Here is a 22,627-nt window from a genome sequence, read left to right as displayed (position 1 = left end):
AATTACAATATTACGTTGTGTTCTTTATTACAAAAAAAATCTGGCGGGAAAATAAAATCTCCACTTTACACCAATTATAATAACTTCTTTCAACTGTCGATGAAAATGATAATATCCTTAATAACATGCTTTCAATCTGAATGGTCTATTAAATTCGGCCGGTTATACCTACAAAAAACGGATTTATTATTAGTGTAGATGTTTTTTTATACTCCTAGATCCGGAAAATGTTCGTAATTATGCACAATTTATTCAGCACATACATATCGATCATGTCACGACGTACTATCAAGGATATAACCAACAATTATTGTTCGTAGAGTTAATAATATGTTCGCAATTGATTATATCACCAACCTCCATAGCTGTATGGCTAATTTCTTTTGTTACTATTTTGGAAAGGCAAAAAGACTAAGCCCATACATCTGTTTGACGTTGATATCTAAGGTGCGCGTTTGACGTTGATATCGCAACGTGTGGTACTTGTCAATTCTAGCAAAATTAATGAAAGAATTTTTATTGTATATAATATAATGAAAAATATTTAAATAATAACTAGTTGCTAAATACAATGGTATTCAGACTGAATGTGATGCTTTAATGGATATGTAATAAGTATCCATAATTTTATTATACATTCCTTACAAAAAGCACTTATTAAAAATATTATTTTTATTTTTTCTTAAAAGTGAAGACAAACAAAAGTTTTTCACTATCTTTTTAATTTTAATTACGATATAAAGGCACAGGAACGGTCCCCATACAGACATGTTAAAGTTTATTTTTTTATTGATAGATCATGCAGACTTTGCGACCGCGACTGAATTAACACCTGACGATAAATTATTCAAATATTATGATGGAAGTGTACACGCCATCAGATAAAAATCGCTTTTCTATGTAGAATGTAGACAACTATAATAAAAAAGAAACGCTTGCACGTTGGCCATAATCTATGTTAATGATTCATAATAATCCGCATGGAAATCTTGCGTGTCTATTTACATTATTTTTTGTCTATGGTTATTGACAAGTGATGTTTTTTGCGCGGGAAAAATTAGGTTAATAGTTTAACATAATCGTCTATACAAAATCATTAGTATACACACCAACGTCTAGTATTATAATTTATCACATGCGGAATAACAGAGATACTTATTGATTGAAGACGTTTTTGAATGATAAATCAGATGGGCCATATGCGTGTTTGCCAGCATCGAAATCGCCTGCATGCCACTGTTTTATCTATTTTAGTCGTCAAGCAGCTTGCTTTGTAAGCTGTTTCGGTTGTAGGGTGAGGTTAGGCAGCGAAATTACAGCATAAGAGGTAGTGCACCTTCGGAATGACTCCGTAATAGTCTTTCTTTTATAATGGATGAAAAAGGAATGGCTGACCCGCTGCGCTAATGGTATGACGGGGCCTAGTGGAGAATGATAAGATGAGAATGAGGTCAGGTCGACCTAAATTGGTACATTGCTAGCAATGGAGTTCTTGTTCTCATTACTAACAATCTCCTTTTCTCACCGTAAATGTTATCACAGCCGTCATATGATAATTTCATGTCCAGGGGGGGAGGGAAGGTGATTATTGGCAATATGGATTGGTGTATCCATTTCTAGCAGTGTAACATGTCAGGTTGACCTACACGCTGGAAATTGACCGGACCTCATGCTCATCCTATCATCCTCCACTTGTGCCTCGCCAGCGTAAAACATTAGCACAAGCCGGTGCATGATTCCATTATCCAAAGCGATACCTGTGGTGCTATTCATGTATACAGGTGACAGTTACCACTTACCATCAGGTGGGGGGTCTTAGATTTTTTTTAAATGTATTTTCTGTTGTTTCAGAATGTCCACCCTGCTGTTTTGGCAGGGGCGTGGTAAAACCAACGGTGCCCCCAACGGCCGAAACTGGATACACGCGCCCGACGCCTTAGTCAAAGGACATGTAGCGTATCTTGTCAAGGTTGGTACATCATCTTTTTTTTTAAAATGTTACTGGAATGAAAAACAGTTTCGCCCTACCGTAAGTGGTAAACGTCCCCTAAGATTTTTTTCCATCCACAATTCACTCAGCGCCATCTAATCGCAAACAAAACACAGCTTGTGTTATGGGTACTAGACAACTGATAGATATACATGGATATTCTTTTGTTTATTAATATTTATCTTAATCTTAATAATAATTACATAGTATAAAACAAAGTCGCTGTCGCTGTTTGTCCCTATGTATGCTTAAATCTTTAAAACTACGCTACGGATTTTGAAGCGTTTTTTTAATAGATAGAGTGATTCAAGAGGAAGGTTTATATGTATAATACATGTACACCCGAGCGAAGCCGGGGTGGGTAGCTAGTAATATTATAAACGCGAAAGTTTGTGATCTTTGTTACTCTTTCACGCAAAAACTACTGAACGGATTTAGATGAAACTTTACAGTTATATAGCTTATACATTAGAATAACATATAGGCTATATTTTATATTGAAATTTAACGCGGGTGAAGCCGAGAGCACAGCTAATACCTATACATGTAAAACACCCAGCCCAATACAAACAATCAAACTCATGAATACAAATGTTTTCCATATACCGTGCGAGGAATCGAACTAAACCTACTGGTACTAAACCACTGGATCACTGACGCCATTATATATTATACTCTATTAATAGAATAGGTAGTGAAAATAAATCAATATTACACGATTTAACATGGACATGAGTGCGAGAGATACGACGCCCCCAACATTTGATAGTGTAGATATACGAAACTATTTGGACCATGTGTGACATACTATCGCACTGATATTAATGTTTATATTAATTATAATATTATATATATTATATTAGTATATGAATCAAAAACTTTAATAACTTATTAACTTTCTACGAAAATCCCAATAAACAAAATATTCATAGTAGTTCTACGCTAACAAGAGCTTGTGTTAGGGGTACTAACTACTAGACAACTGATATAAATACTTAGATTTTTTTTAGTAAATACATACAAACAATTATATTCATATATACATATAATACTTTGTACCATACGAGGACTCGAACTTGGCCATTGAAAGCAAGTCGAGATGTTAAACCGCTAAACCACAGGCAGTCAAGAAATGAGGCACTAGTTTCCTAATTGGAACTAGTCAGAATATTACTAAGTATGTACTACTATTTTTTCGGATAACTCTAATGCTGTTGGCCGCAGCTGGCCTTTACAGCTTCACCGAACGTTAGGGGGCAGCAGGGGGTTCTTCCGCGGGCCTTTAAAATGGGCTGTTGAGTACGGGCCTCGAGTATATGCTCATTACCCGGTCATACTGCTAGGGTGTAAACGTTAGGGGGCGAGTGCAGATGGCACTCCAAATCAAAGGAAGGACCTTATGGAGCGGCTGAAGGCCTACTCATACCTGACGGATACGACTATACTTTGAGGGCTAGGGGTTCGAACCTCGGCTAAGAATCTCCTCCCCCAGTTTTTTTTTATTGGGTTGTTTGAGCTACTGTCAGATGTTTGTAGCACCTGTAGCACTGCGACCTACATAGATCTATTGTGCTCGCCCTTTTTCAAAGTTCGCTACCTAGACCCGTCAGGGACAAGAATTGAAGGATATTCTTAGGAGCGATGGTTTTTATCTCCTCGGGAAAGAGTGTAAACTTTTCAAAGGAGATATTTCATTTATGCATGAGTGGGCTACAACCACATACGATGTGAAGCGGCGTTTCCTCTTCAGTTTGGCAGAATCTGCAGATTCTTGTCGTGCATAGGTCTAGTTTGTCCATATGCTTGTTTAATTTGCAGTGTCCTGTGAGGGCTCTAGTCATCATGCATATGTTGTTTTTACTCCCTCCAGTTTAATATAGTTCTATTTTTTTTAGTAACTAATATTAATGAAATGGTTACGTTACATTGCTTTACGTTTTATTTATTTTAGTAATGCTTTCGTTACAGTTCCTCGGATGCACACAAGTAGACCAACCCAAAGGCATAGAGGTAGTCAAGGACGCAATAAAAAAACTGCAGTTCACACAACAACTCAAGAAGTCAGAAACTAAAGATGCGGCCAAATGTAAAAAGGTCGAGATCACGATATCGGTCGACGGTGTTGCCATACAGGTATCAAAATTTATGTAATTTATTTATTTTATATAATTCAGGCTACATGGTCCATATTATTTATATCTTAAAGACTAATATACATAAGAAATAATAATAAAATATAAATTCAAATTGTCTCTATGATCACGGCATTGACGACGGTAGCGTCGATACACAGTTACACAGCCGATACATGCTAACAAAACAGAAAAATCAACAAATGAAATGTAGAAAAAAAAATATTTAATCTGCGTAAAACGGAACATAATTATGTACCACCAAATGGTATTAGTGCGTTAAACCCAACATCAAGCTTATGTGTATTGTATAAATATTTTCTTTCTTTCTTTATTCTCTCTGATGTAAATAACTAAATATTTTGTTCATCATCATACTTATTAATATAAATGTTCGTATCGGACGAGAATAGAACCCGCGACGATCTCAAACAGGACGGTGTGAATCGCTAAAGAAAAAAATCTTAATCTGCGTAAAACGGAACACAATTGGTATTAGGGCGTGAGACCCAACATCAAGCTTATGTGTATTGTATAAATATTTTCTTTCTTTTTTTATATTCTCTCTGATGTAAATAATTAAATATTTTGTTCATAGTCATACTCATTAATATAAATATTTGTATAGGACGAGAATAGAACCCGCGACGATCTCAAACAATACGGTGTGAACCGCTAAAGAAAAAATTCTTTATTCTGCGTAAAACGGAACACAATTACCACCGAATGGAATCAGGGCGTTAGACCAACTTTACTTTCCCTTTTAACTATCGCTCATTTACAATTCCATCGCGAATTGGTGTACGCCATTAGCGTCATTTGACCGCCATATCGTATAACTTCACACTTACGCAACTGTTATGTATAGTTTAAAAATTCATCACGTACTATGTACCATATATTATGTTATATGATGTTGTATCTCTTACCTACATAGTAATATTATTCTTTTGCTTTTAAAAAAATAACAATTAATAATTATTTAATACATCGCAATCACTATATAGTATAAAACAAACTCGCTGTCGCTGTATGTCCGTCTATGTATTGATTAAATTTTTAAGTCTGTGACGGTTTTTTTTAATAGATAGAGTGATTCGAGAGGAAGGTTTATATGTATAATACATGTACACCCGAGCGAAGCCGAGGCGAGTAGCTAGTAATATTATAAAAGCGAAAGTTTGTGAGTATGGATGTTTGTTACTCTTTCACGCAAAAACTACTGAATGGGTTTTGATGAAACTTTACAGTATATAGCTTATGCATCAGAATAATAGACATACTATATTTTATATTGAATGTAACGCGGGTAAAACCGCAGGCACAGCTAATATAGTATATGTATCAACAGTTACACCCTATCGGCCATGCAGCAATGTACAACTGATGTGATTTAATAGATCTGTATTATTCTAAAGATAATAAAAAAAATTGCTTTATCTTCCAAAAATACAGACGCAGTCGCGGTTATTAGCTAGTCACTACACTAGTATAAAACAAAGTCGCTTTCGTTGTCTGTCCGTCCTGTATGATTAAATCTTTAAAACTACGTAACGGATTTTAAAGCGGTTTTAATAGATAGAGTGATTCAAGAGGAAGGTTTATATGTATAATACATGTACACCCGAGCAAAGCCGGGGAGAGTAGAAGAGTATTTATAAACATTATTGCACAAAACTCGATAAAATGTTTAAAACAAATCCTGAACGCACAGTCATAGTAATCAAGTAACAAAGTAACTAATTTCAGTCATCACTTCGTGTATACAATACGCTTAATTGACTTCCTGTAATTACAGAATTTGTGTTGTACTGAAACTTGTATGTTTACGTAGTTGATATGCCTGTTAGGGGGCATCCATAATTTACTAGACACGTTAAAAAGGGGCGGGACGTGATACGTTAAAAGTTACAATATGTGACATTTAAAAAAAATGTCATGATTTTTTGACTAATTTTCGTTGTTCAAAATCTCGTACTAAATTATTCGATGATGAAATTTGCTAGTACCAAAGGCCAAGAATGTCGTATTTCTAAGATGAACGATGAGCCTCGTACGGTTGGCATCCAGCACGTATCATAACATACAGCTATATCATGTTGTTACAGCGCTTCGCTACTTATCGTAACATAACAGTAAAATAAAGCTGTATCTCGCTGTTCCTGCGCTTCGCTATTTATCTTTTAAAAACGAAATTCAGTGTGCGCCCAGACTTATGATCATATAGCAATTTTATCATAGTGTACTATTATTTAAAATCTAAATTTGAAAATAGAATGTCATCATGACATAGAGTCTGACTGAATAGGACTGTTTTTTTAAGAACTTTTATAAAAATAAAGGTAACGACCCAAGATTCGCGTTTTCCGTGATTGCAAAAAAGTACTCTGTTATTTAGAGTTTCAGATAGTGTTTGTTGACTATGGTTTTTACAAATGTAAACTAAGTACCTTAACTGTATAATTGCATAAGTGAGTTTGTTTGTTTCGCTCTCACTCCTTAACAGCTTAACCAACCATTATGAAATTAGACGGCCTCGGTGGTATGGAAGTTTAGTACACTGGCTTACTTCCGATGGTCGCGGGTACGAATGTCACACGTTTAAAACATTTATATTATTATTTGTTTACTATAAATATATTAAATCCTTTTTAAAAGTTGACGTCGTCATTATTTACAGAAAATAACGGGATCTTACCACGTTTCATTTTTATTGAGTTGCCGATATTTCGACAGTGTCATAATTTTTTTTTTTTTATTTCTATATATAATATTAAAATTAAAAAATATATTAAATCCATTTATTAAATTATTAATTTAAATTAAATTAAAACCTTGCCTAAAGGGACCCCTTTTAATAATATATTTTAGTCATCATATTATATATTTTTTTTAAGCTTTTTAATTTTAGGTTCTTAGGTGTACAATTAGGTTATGTAAATACTAGTAATAAATGTACAGTTTTAAACTTAAATCCTTTTTTAAATTTGACGTCGTCATTATTTATAGAAAATCACGGGATCTTACCACGTTTTATTTTTGTTAAGTTCCCGATATTTCGACAGTGTTACAATTAATTTTTACTTTAATTCTTGTTACTCACGGGTCTAAGTAGCGAATTGAATAAGGGCGAGCACAATAGATCTATACGAGTCGCAGTGTTACAAGTCTTAGCGTCTGATAATAGCCCAAATCCCCAATAAAAAAAAATACAATTAATTTGTGATTTTTTTAATTTTACGTATAAAACTTCTTTTCTTTATAAATAATAATGTTATATTTTGTCGTAATTCTCACTTTAAGCCAACTGATCTGACTTTATGCTCATCCTATCATCCTCCACTGGAGCCCCGCCAGCGTATACCATTAGAACACGCGGGTGCACCATTCCATTACAGGAATATTATCTAAAAAGGTGAATTTTGTGTGTCATCCAGGCTCTAGGTATCTAAAAAGGTGTTTTAGGTGAGACGTAAACGAAATTAGGCAAATCGGCCAGTTAAAAATAATATAAACATGTAATTCAGCCGTCTATTAGTTCATACATGGGTAGTCAACTAGTGTATAATACCGGAATTACCTGTGGTACAACAATAGAGAGCGGTTTAATGTATTAGCGACCTTGTGTGCTCGTTGTGGCGGAAAAGTGGAGACTAGGGTGCAGTCAATAGGAATATAGTAGTGGCTTCTACTGCGGTGTTGTCTGTATAAAAATGTCATATAGCTATTTTACAATAATAACTAGCTGTACCCAAATGTACCCGAAGAGAAATTTAACTTTAATTTTCTAAAAAAAAAGTATCTTAAGTTACTTCATATTACATCAGCTACCTAGCAAAAAAAGTTCCGTCAAAATCGGTCCAGCCATTTCAGAGATTAACCGGAACAAACAGACAGACAGCCAAAATTGTAAAAAATGTTAATTTGGTGTATGTACCGTATTTATATTCATATGCATGTAGTAAAAAATGGTTATTTCAATATTACAGACTGACACTCCAATTTTATTTATATGCTTGGATGATTCACACAGCGCCGTCTAGTCCAGAGCTAAGCAGAGCTTGTGTATGGCTACTAAAAAACTGATATAAAAAAGAAAGAAAGAAAGAAAGAAAGAAAGAAAGAAAGAAAGAAAGAAAGAAAGAAAGAAAGAAAGAAAGAAAGAAAGAAAGAAAGAAAGAAAGAAAGAAAGAAAATATTTTATTCAGTGCACTGTAAAAAGAGTAAATGTAATGTAAGAGAGACAAACTTCTAAATATTCCATGGATTAACTGTGCGGGTTCCGGGTCCATCGTGTTCTTTTTCGGGCCACTCTAATGCTGTTGGCCGCAGCTGGCCTTTACAGCTTCAAAGGCACTCCTAACAGCAGAAGGACTTATGGAGCAGCTAAAGGCCAACTCCCACCTGACGGATACCACTTTAGTCTGAGGACACCGCTAGGGGTTCAAACCTCGGCTCAGGCCGTCGAAATTTCGGTCGAGTCAGGCTATAATACGGAAACAAATAGCAATTTTTTTTTCTTTCCAGGAGCCAAGATCCAACAACATTATGTACCAGTTCCCGCTTCACCGGATATCATACTGCGCGGATGATAAAGGCGCGAAAAAGTACTTCTCGTTCATCGCCAAAGGTGGCAGCACTGTCAACGGTGTGAACGGCCACGACAACACCCCCAACCTTGAAAAACACGAGTGTTTTGTTTTTATATCAACAAAACTAGCCTCGGAAATTACTTTAACTATCGGTCAAGCTTTCGATTTAGCTTACAGGTAAATTTTTATTTAGTTTTTTTACTTATTGTAGTGTATTATGTTTGTAGTCTGCTGCTTATGTTTTTATTATTACCCCCAATTGTCAATAAAGTAGTATTCATCTTGTAAGCTTGTGTTGATAGAATAGAACAGAATAGAAAATCATTTATTCAAATAAACTTAATTTAAGCACTTCTGAATAGTCATAACAGTTTCTTTTATCTATCGCTCGTTCGGAAAGCTGTCTCATCACAAGAAGAACGAGCAAGAAACTTGAGTGTTGCTCTTTTAAACAATCATTGTAAGTTTACATTTACAAGTCAAAATGTGTGAATACAAACTACCAACCAGCACTATTAAGATCAAATATAAATATACAATAAGATTAAATCAGTCGTAGTGATAAGAGCAGATCAGTCCCTACAAGCAGCACTCGTTCACCAATATGACGGATGAGTCAGCCATCACTGCGCTTGAGCATATTTTAAAATCATTCCATTGTCGAAATTCGACCAATATTAATTTAACATTCAATAAGACTATAGACAAATAATATTAATCTATTCCCAATTTGACCACAGACTAAGAATAAATAAAAGAGTATATATGTGTGTGTGTGTGTGTCAAATACATGTTCTTTTTTCTTTTTTAATTCCAGGAGATTCTTGAACGATAATGGAAAGTATATTGAGATGCAGAAACTCAGTTTGCACAACAAGAAATTAGAACTGCAGGTGAACGCGTACAAAAATCGTTTACAGGTAATAAATAAAAGTAATAAAAAAAAAATTACAAATACTAGTCTTTTTTGACGGCCTCGGTGGTCTAGTGGTTTAGCACACCACTTTACTTCTGATGGTCACGGATTCAATTCCTAACACTCGTTGGTTTCAATTCCTACACGGTACAAACATTTGTATTCATGAATATGATTGTTCGTATCGGTTAGTGTCTATGTATATTATGTATTTACAAACAAATATATGTATTTATATCAGTTGTCTAGTCCACTTATGTACCGCCTGCTGAATATTTAGTGCCACTCCCTTTCCTAAGGTTGTCTGTAAGAGATTGCGTTAGCGATAAGAGCGCCTTCTGTAATATTCTTTCTTTAATCTATTGTTATATTTTTAAATATATCTACTTTTAATGTTAGTGCAAATAAATCATTATCATCATCATCTGCTTCTTCCTTATCCCATTTATTTGTGGTCGTCGTAATATGTTTTTCTCTTCCATTCATCCCTGTTCGCAGTCATCGCGTTATTTACTCCCTTTCTTACCATATCATCTTTCACACAGTCCATCCATCTCTTTCTCGGCCTCCCTCTGCCCTTATAACCATCCACATTCAATAAAGCATTATAAATAATAAAATTATTTTGCAGGAGTTATCAAAGATTACATACAAGGATGATCTGTCAGCGTACCTAGCGAGGAACAGCCTCTCAGAGATCGCCGAGTTCAAACCACCACCAGAGTTAGAGAAACAGATCTCCTCTCTCACACTCGCCAACGGTTTCAGCGCTATGAACGGGAACAAAACGCCTGAAATCTGTAAGTACAATTAACTCATAAAAATATTTTTGAAACTGAAGAGGAAACGCCACTACACATCCTATGTGGTTGTAGCCCACTCATGCATAAACGAAATATCTCCTTTGGAAAGTTTACACTCTATCCTCAGGAGATAAAAACCATCGCACTTACAAGAATATCCTTCAATTCTTGTCCCTGACGGGTCTAGGTAGCGGACTCTGAAAAAGGGTGAGCACAATAGATCTATGTAGGTCACAGTGCTACAGGTCGAAGCACCTGACAATAGTCCAAACAACCCAATAAAAAAAATTGTACACCCGGTGGAGGCATCAGTAGAGCATCATACGATGAGCACATAAGGTCAGGTGAGTCAGCCCATCTAGGCAAATGGCAATTTATCAGGTTCCCAGGGGAGATCACGTATCTGGGTGACTTGGATGACTAGGCGTTTTTATTATGCATGAATTTATAAAATATGTATGTATGATAGGGAAACGTTAGCACATTTGTATGAAAGTGACACAAGCCTGAGCTATACTTGATTTACTGTACTTACTGTACTTTCACGCAGAAACTACTAAACGAATTTTGATGAAACTTTACAGTAATATAACATATACGTCAGAATAACGCATAGGCTACAATTTAAAAAGGTATTATGTAAATTGGGCGAAATCATAGTAATAATATAAATGCGAAAGGTTGATTTTAATGAAACTTTACAGTAATATAGCTTATACATCAAAATAACATATAGGCTAATAATCTAACGCGGCTGAAATCGCGGGCACAGCTAGTATATTCAAGTAATTTTGATTCAGACGAAGCTGCGCGAGTCAGCTAGTAGTATATATTTACAGTAAGTACGGTACGTAATTTTTTTTAAGTAATTTAATTTTTTTTATATTTATTTCCAGCAACAGACGCACTGTCCAACAATTCAACAGATACGTTCAATTCTAGCAACGACAACAACTTATTGTTATCCACACCACCACCCACGCACAATGGGAAAAACAACTTTAATACTGGGTATGTAGCTTCATAATACCATATCTTATCTATAATAATACTGACGGCCTCGGTGGTCTAGCGGTTTAACACACCGCTTTACTTCCGATGGTCACGGGTTCGATTTCTCGCATGGTGCAAACACTTGTATTCATGAGTCTTGTTGTTTGTGTCAATCAGTCTGGGTGTTTTTTATGCATATTATGTATTTACAAAAAAATATTGTCTATAAGTATTTATATCAGTTGTCATCTATAACACTTTAACATTAATTTATTTTAATTGGCCAGTATGGGATATGCTCTTAGCCTGTCGAATCGAATACATTTAAAAGAAAAAAAACATCAAAAGTTCGCAGGAGCCAAAACATAAAAATAAAAACAATTATGAAAAAATAAAAAAATTATGAAAAAATAAAAACTCTGTCAACTACAAATTTATTTTTATATATAAATATCACATTATAATTGACAATACAAATTCAGTTGCTTTTTTTCCCATATTCGTCCATCTCCTTTTCAGTGATGGAACAGGCAAAGATCCACAGTTGCAATAAACAGGTTGTATTCTATGTCAATTATAGGTTGACATTTACAAAACCGATTATTACCGAAATTTTTGGCAAGTCTATATAGAAAACCGAAACATAACTTTAATATTGGTAATATCACTAATATTAATGTATTTATAGTTATTAATCGATTTTATTTCTTTCTTTACAGTAAACTCTTGGGCGATCTGTCGTCAAGCAAGAATCCCGTAGTAGGCACTAAACTGGAAGGATTACTACTGAATTCGGACTCAGATAGTGGTAAGTTCAAAACTTTTATTATACCTGCATATATATTGTTCTTTCGTCTATTTTTATACCTGTTTGTAACTAAGATTGTAACTTAAGAACTTAAGATTATTTTTTAAATTATTCGCTATTATTGAAGAATTAGAATACACTTCATTACTTATGGTATTTTATTATGGGGCAAAGCAGCTGATATAAATAGAATATTTACTTTACAAAAGAGGGTCATTCGCTCCATTTATGGTATGGGTTCCAGGGAGTCATTGCGAGAATGTTTTAAGGAAACAAATATCCTCACCGTTGCTTCTCAATACATTTATGAAAATATCATCTATGCCAGGAAGAATATAGACAGTTCTCAAAAGAGTTAGTGATTGCACCAATAAAAGCTTACGTAACAATAACAAACTGATTTTACCTAAATGTCGTTTGGCTAAAGTTAGTAATTCGTTTTATGGCAGTTGCGTAAGGTTTTACAATAAAATACCAGAATCTGTTATAAATCTGCCAGAAAAAAGATTTAAATGTTAACTAAAACAGTTCCTTTGCAAAAAAAGCTTACTACAAAATTGAAAAATTCGTTAACGATAATAATATTTTTATAGAAAAACTTTAAATCCATAGCACTGACAATATTATCTGATTACACTAATAATGAGTGCGTAGCGATTTATATGTTGATTATCGCATTCAAAAGGCATGCGATAATCAATAAATAAATATATAAATCACTTGTAATTATTTATATAAAAAAAATCATCTATTAAAAAGAGCAACACACAAGTTTCTTGCTCATTCTTCTTGTGATGAATCTGCATTCCGAATGAGTGGTAGATTCAAAATATGACTATTCAAAAGTGCTTGTAATGAGTTTATTTGAATAAAGATTATTTCTATTTCTACTTCAAAATGAGGAATAAAATACCTATATATTATTTTTACCCTACCGCCGCGAAAGGAGGCTATTGTTTTTAAGGTAGATATATAATGTATTTATGTTGTATGATATATCATTGTATGCTAAATACTTCAAATATTGGATTATATATATTTATTTTATTTATTGCACTGTAAGTATTTTACAAAGAACATAAATAAGTCATTAAAAAATACAATAAATATTAAATAGATAAATGGCTGATTTATCGCTTATATATTCCATATAATATTTAGTATTTATTGTATTTTTATAAGATCTTACATTTAAAAACCTTATCACCTATCAAAATTTATAGAAACGAACTTTTATGCTGTTAGTAACTGAAAAAAAATTTTTTTTTTGACCTATTTGTTTATTGCTTTTGTTTATGTGTCTATGGTTTTATTCAAGTTATTTCCTAATAACTGTCATTACTGTGAGAGTGTGTTACAGAATACCATAGTTTACATACCGCAGTCAGCATCTAACGACTTTCACTTTCATTTGTACATGTAATTAAGTTGTTTTCTCACTAATTGCAGACTTCGACCCACGCGCATACGAGTCTGAACCCGTGACTCGGTTCGCTGCACCCGTCGAGAACGCCACACCCACTCCGCCACTGCGTTAGTATTTTATGTTTAATGATTGTAAAATTGATTAATTTCGTAAGTTGTGTAAAATTAACAAAAGTATGCTTTATAAATATGTAAAATAGAATCTTTTTTAGTACAGTAGATTGGAATCAAATATTATTTGTATGGGAATTTCTGATACATATTTTCCTTTTTAACCGACTTTAAGAAAGGTTATATGATTTATTCGATTAATAATAACTAATTCGATTCTAGATTTCGTGGTTAACCATGGTTCTCTATATTTTTAATTAATGTATACTAGTACATTACACGTTTTCAGTACAGTCGCAAATGTAAAATATCTAAATTATGAGTCATATTTTTATCAGTTTCAAACAACATCGGTAGTAAATAAGTAATTTATTTGCATTACTGTCTATACATAAACAATTAAACCACAGTGATATTAGCAAGCAGCGCTGTAATACGCGTTTGTCAGGAGGCATGCAAATTTTTATTAAAAAATAAATGATTATTTTTTTTGCAGTAGCTCCACCCCCGAAATCTTCAAAACGCCAATCGCCACAACAAGTCGCGCCGCAACCGCAACATTCAACCCCTGTCGCAATAAACAGCGACATCTTCGGTTCAACCCCGTTCATGCCAGCGCAACCACAGTCTGCACCACAGACTTCACCCTTCGTCACCGCCTCCACGAAGCCCAACTACGACATAAGTGACTTCAACCTCCAAACTTCAGTCTTTAACACCAACACGTCGTTTACGAACGGGCTATCCGGCTACGACCCGTTCGACACCGCCAAGACTGGGAACATCTTCGGTAACGGCTTCGGAAACACCTTCAACGGTTTCGGTAACCTGAGTGAAAAGCAGACTGTTGAGTTGGACAGCAGTTTCAATGGATTCCTAGATAAAACCATTTCGGAGATGAAGGTCAGTACCTATATACTAATATTATAAAATGCAATATGTGTCATACTTGTGAACGGGTGCTGCTTGTAGTCCGTTGAGATTACGACCTCTGATTAGACTATTTCCTTTTGACAAAATTGCAATAGCATATGCTGGTGGACACTCTATTCTCTCAAATTTGAATTTAAAAACGAATCTGTTTTATTGTAATCGTGTACAAGCTTATTTGAAAATAATACGAGCAAGTTTCTTGTCAGTTCTTTTCATCTCCAATGTACTCCGAACTGATGGTAGATTTGACATATCATAAGAGTCTGTAATAGATCTACACAAATAAAGATATTTTATTTTGATCGATTAGATATATAAATGTTAAAAAATAATTACTAAAATTTTTAAAATAATGAAATAATATTTATTATTTTTTTAATTTATATTATGTTTTCGTATTATATAGAACTGCAAAATCAGCGAGTAATATAGACTGTATACCGAGCAGGCAGCACCGAAATCAATCAAAACATTCCGTCCATTTGTTTGAGGTACATAACACGTTCAAACCAGCAAAATCCTACTACTTATTATTTTTCTCATCATCTTATTCCCTTAAATTCTACTCCAGCAACATATTAATTCCACAAACTCTGCTTAGTTTTTTTTTACGGATGATAATGAAATGGTGCACCCACCTGCGCTAACGGTTTATGCTGGCGGGGCACCAGTGAAGGATGATAAGATGAACATGAGGTCAGATCAGTTAGCTCATCGTGACAAATTCACCAGGAATTCATCACGATGGTTTCCAGGGGGAACCGCGTGGAGGTCGACCTGACGTGGTACATTCCTAGTAATGGGGTCGTAAATCCACATTACTAACAATCTCAAATTAACTATACAAAGATAGGTTGGTATAAAAACATTTATAGACCCTTTTAAGAACCCATTCTTTGGGGTAAGTCTTATTGGGTAAATTGATAATTGATAAATATAATGTAAATAGTATTATATATTAGTATGTAGTAGTTATATATTACATCGTTACTGTTCTTACAAATAACTTTCTTTTTGACAGCTCGACGATCGGTAAGTCGTGTTGATATCGAAGGTTTCTAAAGTTTTTTACTGTGTTTTTACGATTACATCATATTAAAATAACAATAACTGGTTCAGGAATTCGCCACCATTATGATTTTCTATGTTTTTTTATGTGTTTTGTAATACTAAAAACTGTTTTATTTAAATAAAAAACCGTAACTTTTCATAAAATTCAAGAGTTGGAAAGGAATTACTGGAAACCAATAAATCCTAATATAACAAATTAAAAATTTTGTTTATTTGTACTGCTTTTACGCCTAAACCGCTACATGGATTAGGATGCTAGATGGGACGTTAAGGCTTCTTTACAAATGCATAGTAACGCAAAATTACCAATTAATTTTAGAACGGTTTATTTTTGTCCCCAGGATGGTTTCAGCCGAGGGATCAGCTTTGGAAACGATGATTTTTCAATAGACAACCTCGATCCCCTGAAGAAGAATTAAGAAAATAGTTTATTTTCTCGAAAAATAAATATAATAGGTAATTTAGTTGATAATTATATGTGAATCTCGTCTCGATGCACACGACATAGAATAAAATGCAATAAAATAATATTATGTGAAACGTAATTCGATTTTAGTTATAGTTATTTTTAGTTTTTAAGGCGTCGTGTGGAAAGAGCCGATATTTTTATAGTTATGTGTTGCCATGTTATTGGTTACAAGTGTAGTATTCGACAAATTCGTGATAGTAGTTATTTTAATTATGTTTTTTCCTATTAAAAAACATACTTCTTTGAACTTCCACCTTCTATGAATCTCGATAATAACCAGTAATGTGACAAAACATTACTATGTATGAATATAATTTTATTGGAAAAAAAATGAATTTTTGGTGATAATATTATTAATATTATACACTATTATGTAATTATGCTCAATGTCATTCCAAAAGTGCCTTAATTTATAATAAATATCAAAACAACAACATAAAAATATTATGACTTTTTCTATTAAGTTATTTGTAATGTATAATCAAAATTCATAATGCATGTTTCATATTTAGATTTTAGGACAATAATATGAATTTAAATAATAACTGAATGAAAAAAAAACGTGGACCAAAATTTACCAGTCGAGAGAAAATTTGAAGAACGCCTCAAATTATTCTGTGATAATTCTCTTTATGTTGAGGGGCTTCAAATACTTTTTAATTTATATAGGTATAACTAACAAAAAACGTCCGAAAACGACCGGAACCAACCATAAAAGCGTCGCTTTTTTACTGGCTGTATATAAACAATGTTTACCGTCGTATTTATGTATACAAGTATACCTACGGATGACATTGTAGCTATAAGGGTCAACATTCCATGAACATATTTTACAATGATAACTATTTTATTACTATTGTGCATTGCCTTTACAGGTCAATGCTGCTGTATATAAAGTGTAAAAATAGCAGTAAGCTAGCGGAATAGTCAAGTGTGAATTAAAAAAAAAAATTCTTATAAGACATGTCTGTGTAAGCAATTATTTTTAAATTTCGAATCTTAATCTTTATTAAAATACTGTACTATTGCAAAATATTCATTGTATACAGTTATTTTTTAAATAAAAAGAGCATTAAGAAATTTTTTTAATGTCTATTAGAAACTTAAATCTGCTGTTTTTTCACTTTGTATAAATAATTATTTTAGATTTGTATATTGTGTCTCGTAATTATCTGTTGTATCCAATGTCACATTAGTGGAATATTGTTTTATATTTTGTATACACTAATGTTACGTTAAGGCCAAAAGATATACATAATTGTGTATTTTCTGTAATAAAATTTATGTTTCTAGTTTGTTGTTTTATTTATACATTCAGTCACAGAGTAATTAACATTGTATGTTATAAAGGCTGCCACCACTCTCATAGACCGCGAGCCAGCCAGCGTAAATTACCAGTCACCAAAGAATGCGAAGAATGTATAATATTACGGTATATAAATTAGTTTATTTTTAAAAAAAGCAAAAAAATATATCCTGATATTCTATATAAAATAAATGAGACTATGAACAAATAAATCCATATATATACTATAAATTAGCGTGTGTCTGTATGTTTGCTTTTCGTGATTAAATAGCTTCCTATAAGCAGCCGAAATTAATATAAAAATAGATCACCATAACGAAGCGAAGGTTAAATTTTTTTCAAAAAAACAAAGTTGCGGACAGCAGATAGTAGTAAAAGGACGATATAGTAATTTAATACTGTCAGTGATCAATTTAATAGACGGTTTATAATTAAGAGGGACGTCTTAATGCCCAGTTTTATTTTTTAACTTTTTAAAATTGCACTAACACTAAAATCCACTCTTTGTATTAATAAATATAATAATATAGTAATAATAATAAAGACATTTGTTCACCATTACAGCCCGTATTAATGTTTTGAATATTTATTCATCATAAATAACCGGTAACGAAATTAGTACCGCGTCTCTAGAAAAGTCAAATGTCCTAGCCTAACTACTCTGTGCAAAGTTGCTGTCAATTGTCAACTATATTGTACTGTCAAATAAAATCGAATTTCAAAAAACGTCATGTTGAAATTGTTAAATTACGACAGCAGAGAAATTGCATTTAATCTTATATTATATTCATTGTCGTAAACTAAATAATGCTCTCTTATATGATCTGAAGTAATCTTAGTTCTCACCGATTCAGTATTAAAAACGTGGCAGTATTAAGCGAAAATGGTGGACTTAAGTGGCGGACAAGACGGGCCGTTGGAGCATGCATTTTCTAATAGTGTTTTTATCGTACCCGGCATTATTGTCATCAGTTTAACAGGTAAGAACCGATTAAATTATTATACTATACTTATTTCCAGCTGCATCGCTGACTAGGAGACGTCTCATTCTAGTCCCTCAATTCCTTTAGAGACCGCTCAAGAATTGTAATATTTTCACAATGTATTAAAACGCCGGTTATATACATATAAGTTTTTTATATAAAGTATATATAAGAGTTCAACGCTACTGGTGTTTCTCGCCAATTCTTTCTGATTGAATTTGATTTGTAAATGTGGGGGTAGATAAAAAATACTATTGAATTATGCTTAAAATTAAGTTTATTTTAATGAAGATTATTTCTATTCTATTATAGTAGTTTATTTTTGTTACAACACTTAGCAGTTTTATATATTAAGAAATTATAACGATTGCTTTAGATATTATGGCCAACTGCCTGTGTTTATTGACACCTTTTGCTACTGTGATACATATTCATACTTTAGAATAAAGAAAAAAAGGAAGAAAAATATTTTATTCAGTGCCATGTAAAAAATACAATATAAACAACAAACGAAAAAAAGATCAAATAAAATGTACATATTATTAAATTGAATTTACCGTGTAGATAATTAGAAATAAATACTTTATGGTATTTTGATTAAAAGCTTGAAATTGTGAATCTTATGCTCAGATAACTATGATTGATTTATCTATACATCTATACTTAATACATACAAATAAAATTAGAGTGTCCCTTTGTAATATTGAAATAACCATTTTTTACTACATGCATATGAATATAAATAAAAAATATTTTGGTGTATGTACCCCACATACACCAAAATATTTTTTTTTACAATTTTTGTGTGTCTGTCTTATTGTTTCGGCTAATCTCTGAAATGGCTGAACTTTGGCGGGACTATTTTTGCCGTGTAGCTGATGTAATAAGGAGAAACTTAGGATACATTTATTTTGGAAAAATTAAATTAAATTTCATGCGAAAGAAGTCACGAGTACAGGTAGTACATAATAAATCAACCTAACTTTTGCCAATCTTGCTATTATGCAGTTTTTATTCACACAAAATCTTAAATAATTAATGCTGAACAAGATTTATTTAAAAGAGTTACATGCTCAGTCTTATTCACTGGTTTCCGAATGAGTAGTAGAATAAACAAAATATTCAAAAGTGCTAATAATAAGTTTATTTGAATAAAGATTATTTATATTAATTAATACTGCTCCAATTTTAACTGCTATTTTATTAGTTGAGAGAAAAGACTCCCTGGAAATAAATCTGTCTTCATGTCAAACATCATGACAAATAAGATCCATTAAGCCAATTAGTCTTGGAAAGGTAACAAATCTACAGACAATTTCACATTTCTAATATTAGTAGACGGGGGGAGGGGATTGTAGGGTTGTCAGGTTGTCAGGTTGACCTTGACATGGTTCCCCCTGGAAACTGTCGTGATAAATTCATGTTGAATGATGCTTCATGATTACCTTGAAGGGCTGACTAACCTGACCTCATGCTCATCTTATCATCCTCCACTGGTGCCCCAGGGGCCATTCAAGTATTATGTAAGCAGATTTATTACAATTATTTACCCCCATCCCTCTTGTTAGCAAAAGTAAGCGAGCTTACCCCCTCCCCCAATGCTTACGTAAACATTATTCAATTAATGTATGTCTTTGCTAAAAGTTGTTCTTTTAGCAAAGACAATATGAGGGTTGTAAAAATGTAAAATGTATGTTGGACTCCAGTCTCCGCAATTAGCCTCTCATTCGGGCCGTTGTGCGTGCAGAGCCAGACTACTAAAGTAGCCAGCCAAGCTCCTCCCAAAAGCGCAGAAGACTCCTGGTGTCTTCACAGGCTTCACGGAGCGACCTCACCGTTCCGAGGATTTGTTTTCGTTGTTGGGCCACTGCACTCACTGGAGTGCACGACTCCACGATTACGTGAGCCGCCGTTTCTTCAGCTTTAAAACAGCCCCGACAAAGAGGACTGTCTGTAGCATCAATTTTGTATAAGTGTTTATTTAAGGAACAATGGCCCGTTATTGTCCCTATCATTATTTTAAGGTTATGTCTATCTCGATTAAGTAGATGTGTTGTTAATCGATGGTTCGTTTTTGGAATTGCCACTTTAGATTGTTTGCAATCAGTGGTTAGGTTCCATATCAATATGATCAATATGAGGGTTGCCATTAGTGTAAAAAACGTAAATAACTACCGATGACTTAATTATCATCTAGACTCCTCCACCCCCATGTCATCTAAAATAAGCAAAGCTAAGAAATAGTGCTTACATAATACTTGAATGGCCCCCCACAAGTGTATAACATTAGGCGGGTGAACCATTCCATTAACATCCATAAAAAATAAAATATATATGTATTTATTTATTTCTTTATTTTAGGTATTAGAATAGAATAACATTCATTACATCACACATCAAAACACAATAAAAACGATGCTGACAGCAGCATATAAATTATTATATAAGATAAACGTAAATAAAAACAATTCATTAAATTAGAGATGAAATCATTATATATAATAAAATAACAACAGAATAACAAACAAATAATAATAATAATAATAATGAACAGCTTATTTACAATTTATGCATGATATATAGTTTTACATAGTTAGTAAAGTGTATAATAGATACCTCAAATTATCTTAATATTAAACTTACATTTTGGTTATTTAAACAAAAATGATACAGTTAGACAGGTCAGAGCTAAATACAAGGAACAGGAAGGAAGAACATATAAGAAGGAACATATGATGAATGTATAGAATGTATAGTGTATATGATATTTATTAGTATTAGTAAGCATTTATTTTATCACCATGTATTTCTTCAATTCAAACTACTATTATTTACCTTCAAGTGTTTTTAATCAAACATCTTAGGAACATATCGCGCACCTAGCACATACTTGACAAACTCAAGAATTTCAAATATTTAAATTAGACTTTAAGACAAAAATTTTAGAGTGGATTTTCCAGAGTTTGTATTTCTGGAGTTAATTTAGTTTTGACCTGGATGTCCAATATGTAACATTTCTGAGTTTTATTTAACAGTTTTATTAAAACCTAGCTATATCTGGTAGCTTTGTTTGCAGCGTTTAAATTTATTTATTACACCTATAATACTGCTAATTTTGCAGTATTATTGAGACCTATGGCTCCATGGTCTATTAGTTTAGTACATCACCTTACTTCCAGTGGTTTCAGTGTATGGGGGATTCAATTCATCACCCAATACAAACATTTGTATTCATGAATATGATAGTTTGTGGTGATCTGGGTGGTTTTCCACACACTAAAAATTTTTCGCGAGTACGCTAGTCAACACCAGTCTTCAGGCTATCTATCTGTATACAAAAATTCGTTATAATCGATTTAGTAGTTTAACCTAAAGGTTGTAAATTCGAATGTGGACGACAAAAAATATTTTTTTTCTGAGTTTCTGAGTCACTCAGTTGATGGAAACACCGTTAATAAACTAATCTAGCTGTTTAGTTTACTGCCTAGTAGCGGGTTCCTCACACGGTACAAACATTTGATTTATTTGATATTATACATAGAAAACACTCGGTCTGAGTGTTTTCTATGTATAATATCCATGTATTTATATCAGTTGTCTAGTATCCATAAAACAAGCTTTACTTACATACATTGGGTCTTGAGGACCCTGTGTGAATTATCCAGGGATTAAAAAAAAATATGCAAGCAAACCCGCGTGATATAGCTAGTTCACGATATAATTATGATAAGCAATTGAATACTAATATTCCAATAGCTCAAAAATGTATATAATAACTACTTTATACAGTAAATAGGCAATCGCAAAACACTTGTGATAATAAAAACCAAATAATTTATTATCCGCGTGTTTTAAAGTATAAGCGGTAGCGGACGCGGATTTTTGCGAGTTTCTTTATAATAATAATATCTCACACAGCGCCATCTATTCTCAAGCTAAGCAGACCTTGTGTTATGGGTAGTAGACAACTAATATAAATACATATATATTTTTGTAAATACATACATAAAAAGAAAATACTGAGACAGATACAAACAATTATACTCATGAATATCGTTGGTTCTATCCCTCACACAATATGTAGATATACTGTGC

At 33.1% G+C, this 22,627-nt stretch overlaps 1 protein-coding gene across 4 annotated transcripts in view; it reads left to right on the top strand.

The window, feature by feature from the left end:
* The window catches only part of LOC131852223 (PTB domain-containing adapter protein ced-6), a 74,981-nt gene extending 57,833 nt beyond the window's left edge, over nucleotides 1-17,148 (top strand). For 3 of the 4 annotated variants that reach the window (XM_059202865.1, XM_059202866.1, XM_059202863.1), the window contains 10 exons: nucleotides 1,852-1,969; nucleotides 3,959-4,123; nucleotides 8,650-8,891; nucleotides 9,532-9,634; nucleotides 10,262-10,430; nucleotides 11,330-11,444; nucleotides 12,146-12,234; nucleotides 13,684-13,767; nucleotides 14,267-14,673; nucleotides 16,116-17,148. In XM_059202865.1, coding sequence (XP_059058848.1) covers nucleotides 1,853-1,969; nucleotides 3,959-4,123; nucleotides 8,650-8,891; nucleotides 9,532-9,634; nucleotides 10,262-10,430; nucleotides 11,330-11,444; nucleotides 12,146-12,234; nucleotides 13,684-13,767; nucleotides 14,267-14,673; nucleotides 16,116-16,193 — 1,569 coding nt within the window. In that variant the 5' untranslated portion in view covers nucleotide 1,852 and the 3' untranslated portion in view covers nucleotides 16,194-17,148. The remainder of the gene's footprint in view (nucleotides 1-1,851; nucleotides 1,970-3,958; nucleotides 4,124-8,649; nucleotides 8,892-9,531; nucleotides 9,635-10,261; nucleotides 10,431-11,329; nucleotides 11,445-12,145; nucleotides 12,235-13,683; nucleotides 13,768-14,266; nucleotides 14,674-16,115) is intronic. The other variant, XM_059202864.1, reaches the window with a different exon arrangement.
* Nucleotides 17,149-22,627: the final 5,479 nt, after the last annotated feature.

The sequence above is a fragment of the Achroia grisella genome, unplaced genomic scaffold (genome assembly GCF_030625045.1).
Source record: "Achroia grisella isolate CSIRO2021 unplaced genomic scaffold, CSIRO_AGI_Agris_v1 utg841, whole genome shotgun sequence".
NCBI lineage: Eukaryota > Metazoa > Arthropoda > Insecta > Lepidoptera > Pyralidae > Achroia > Achroia grisella.
This window is presented reverse-complemented; position numbering and strand designations above follow the sequence as displayed.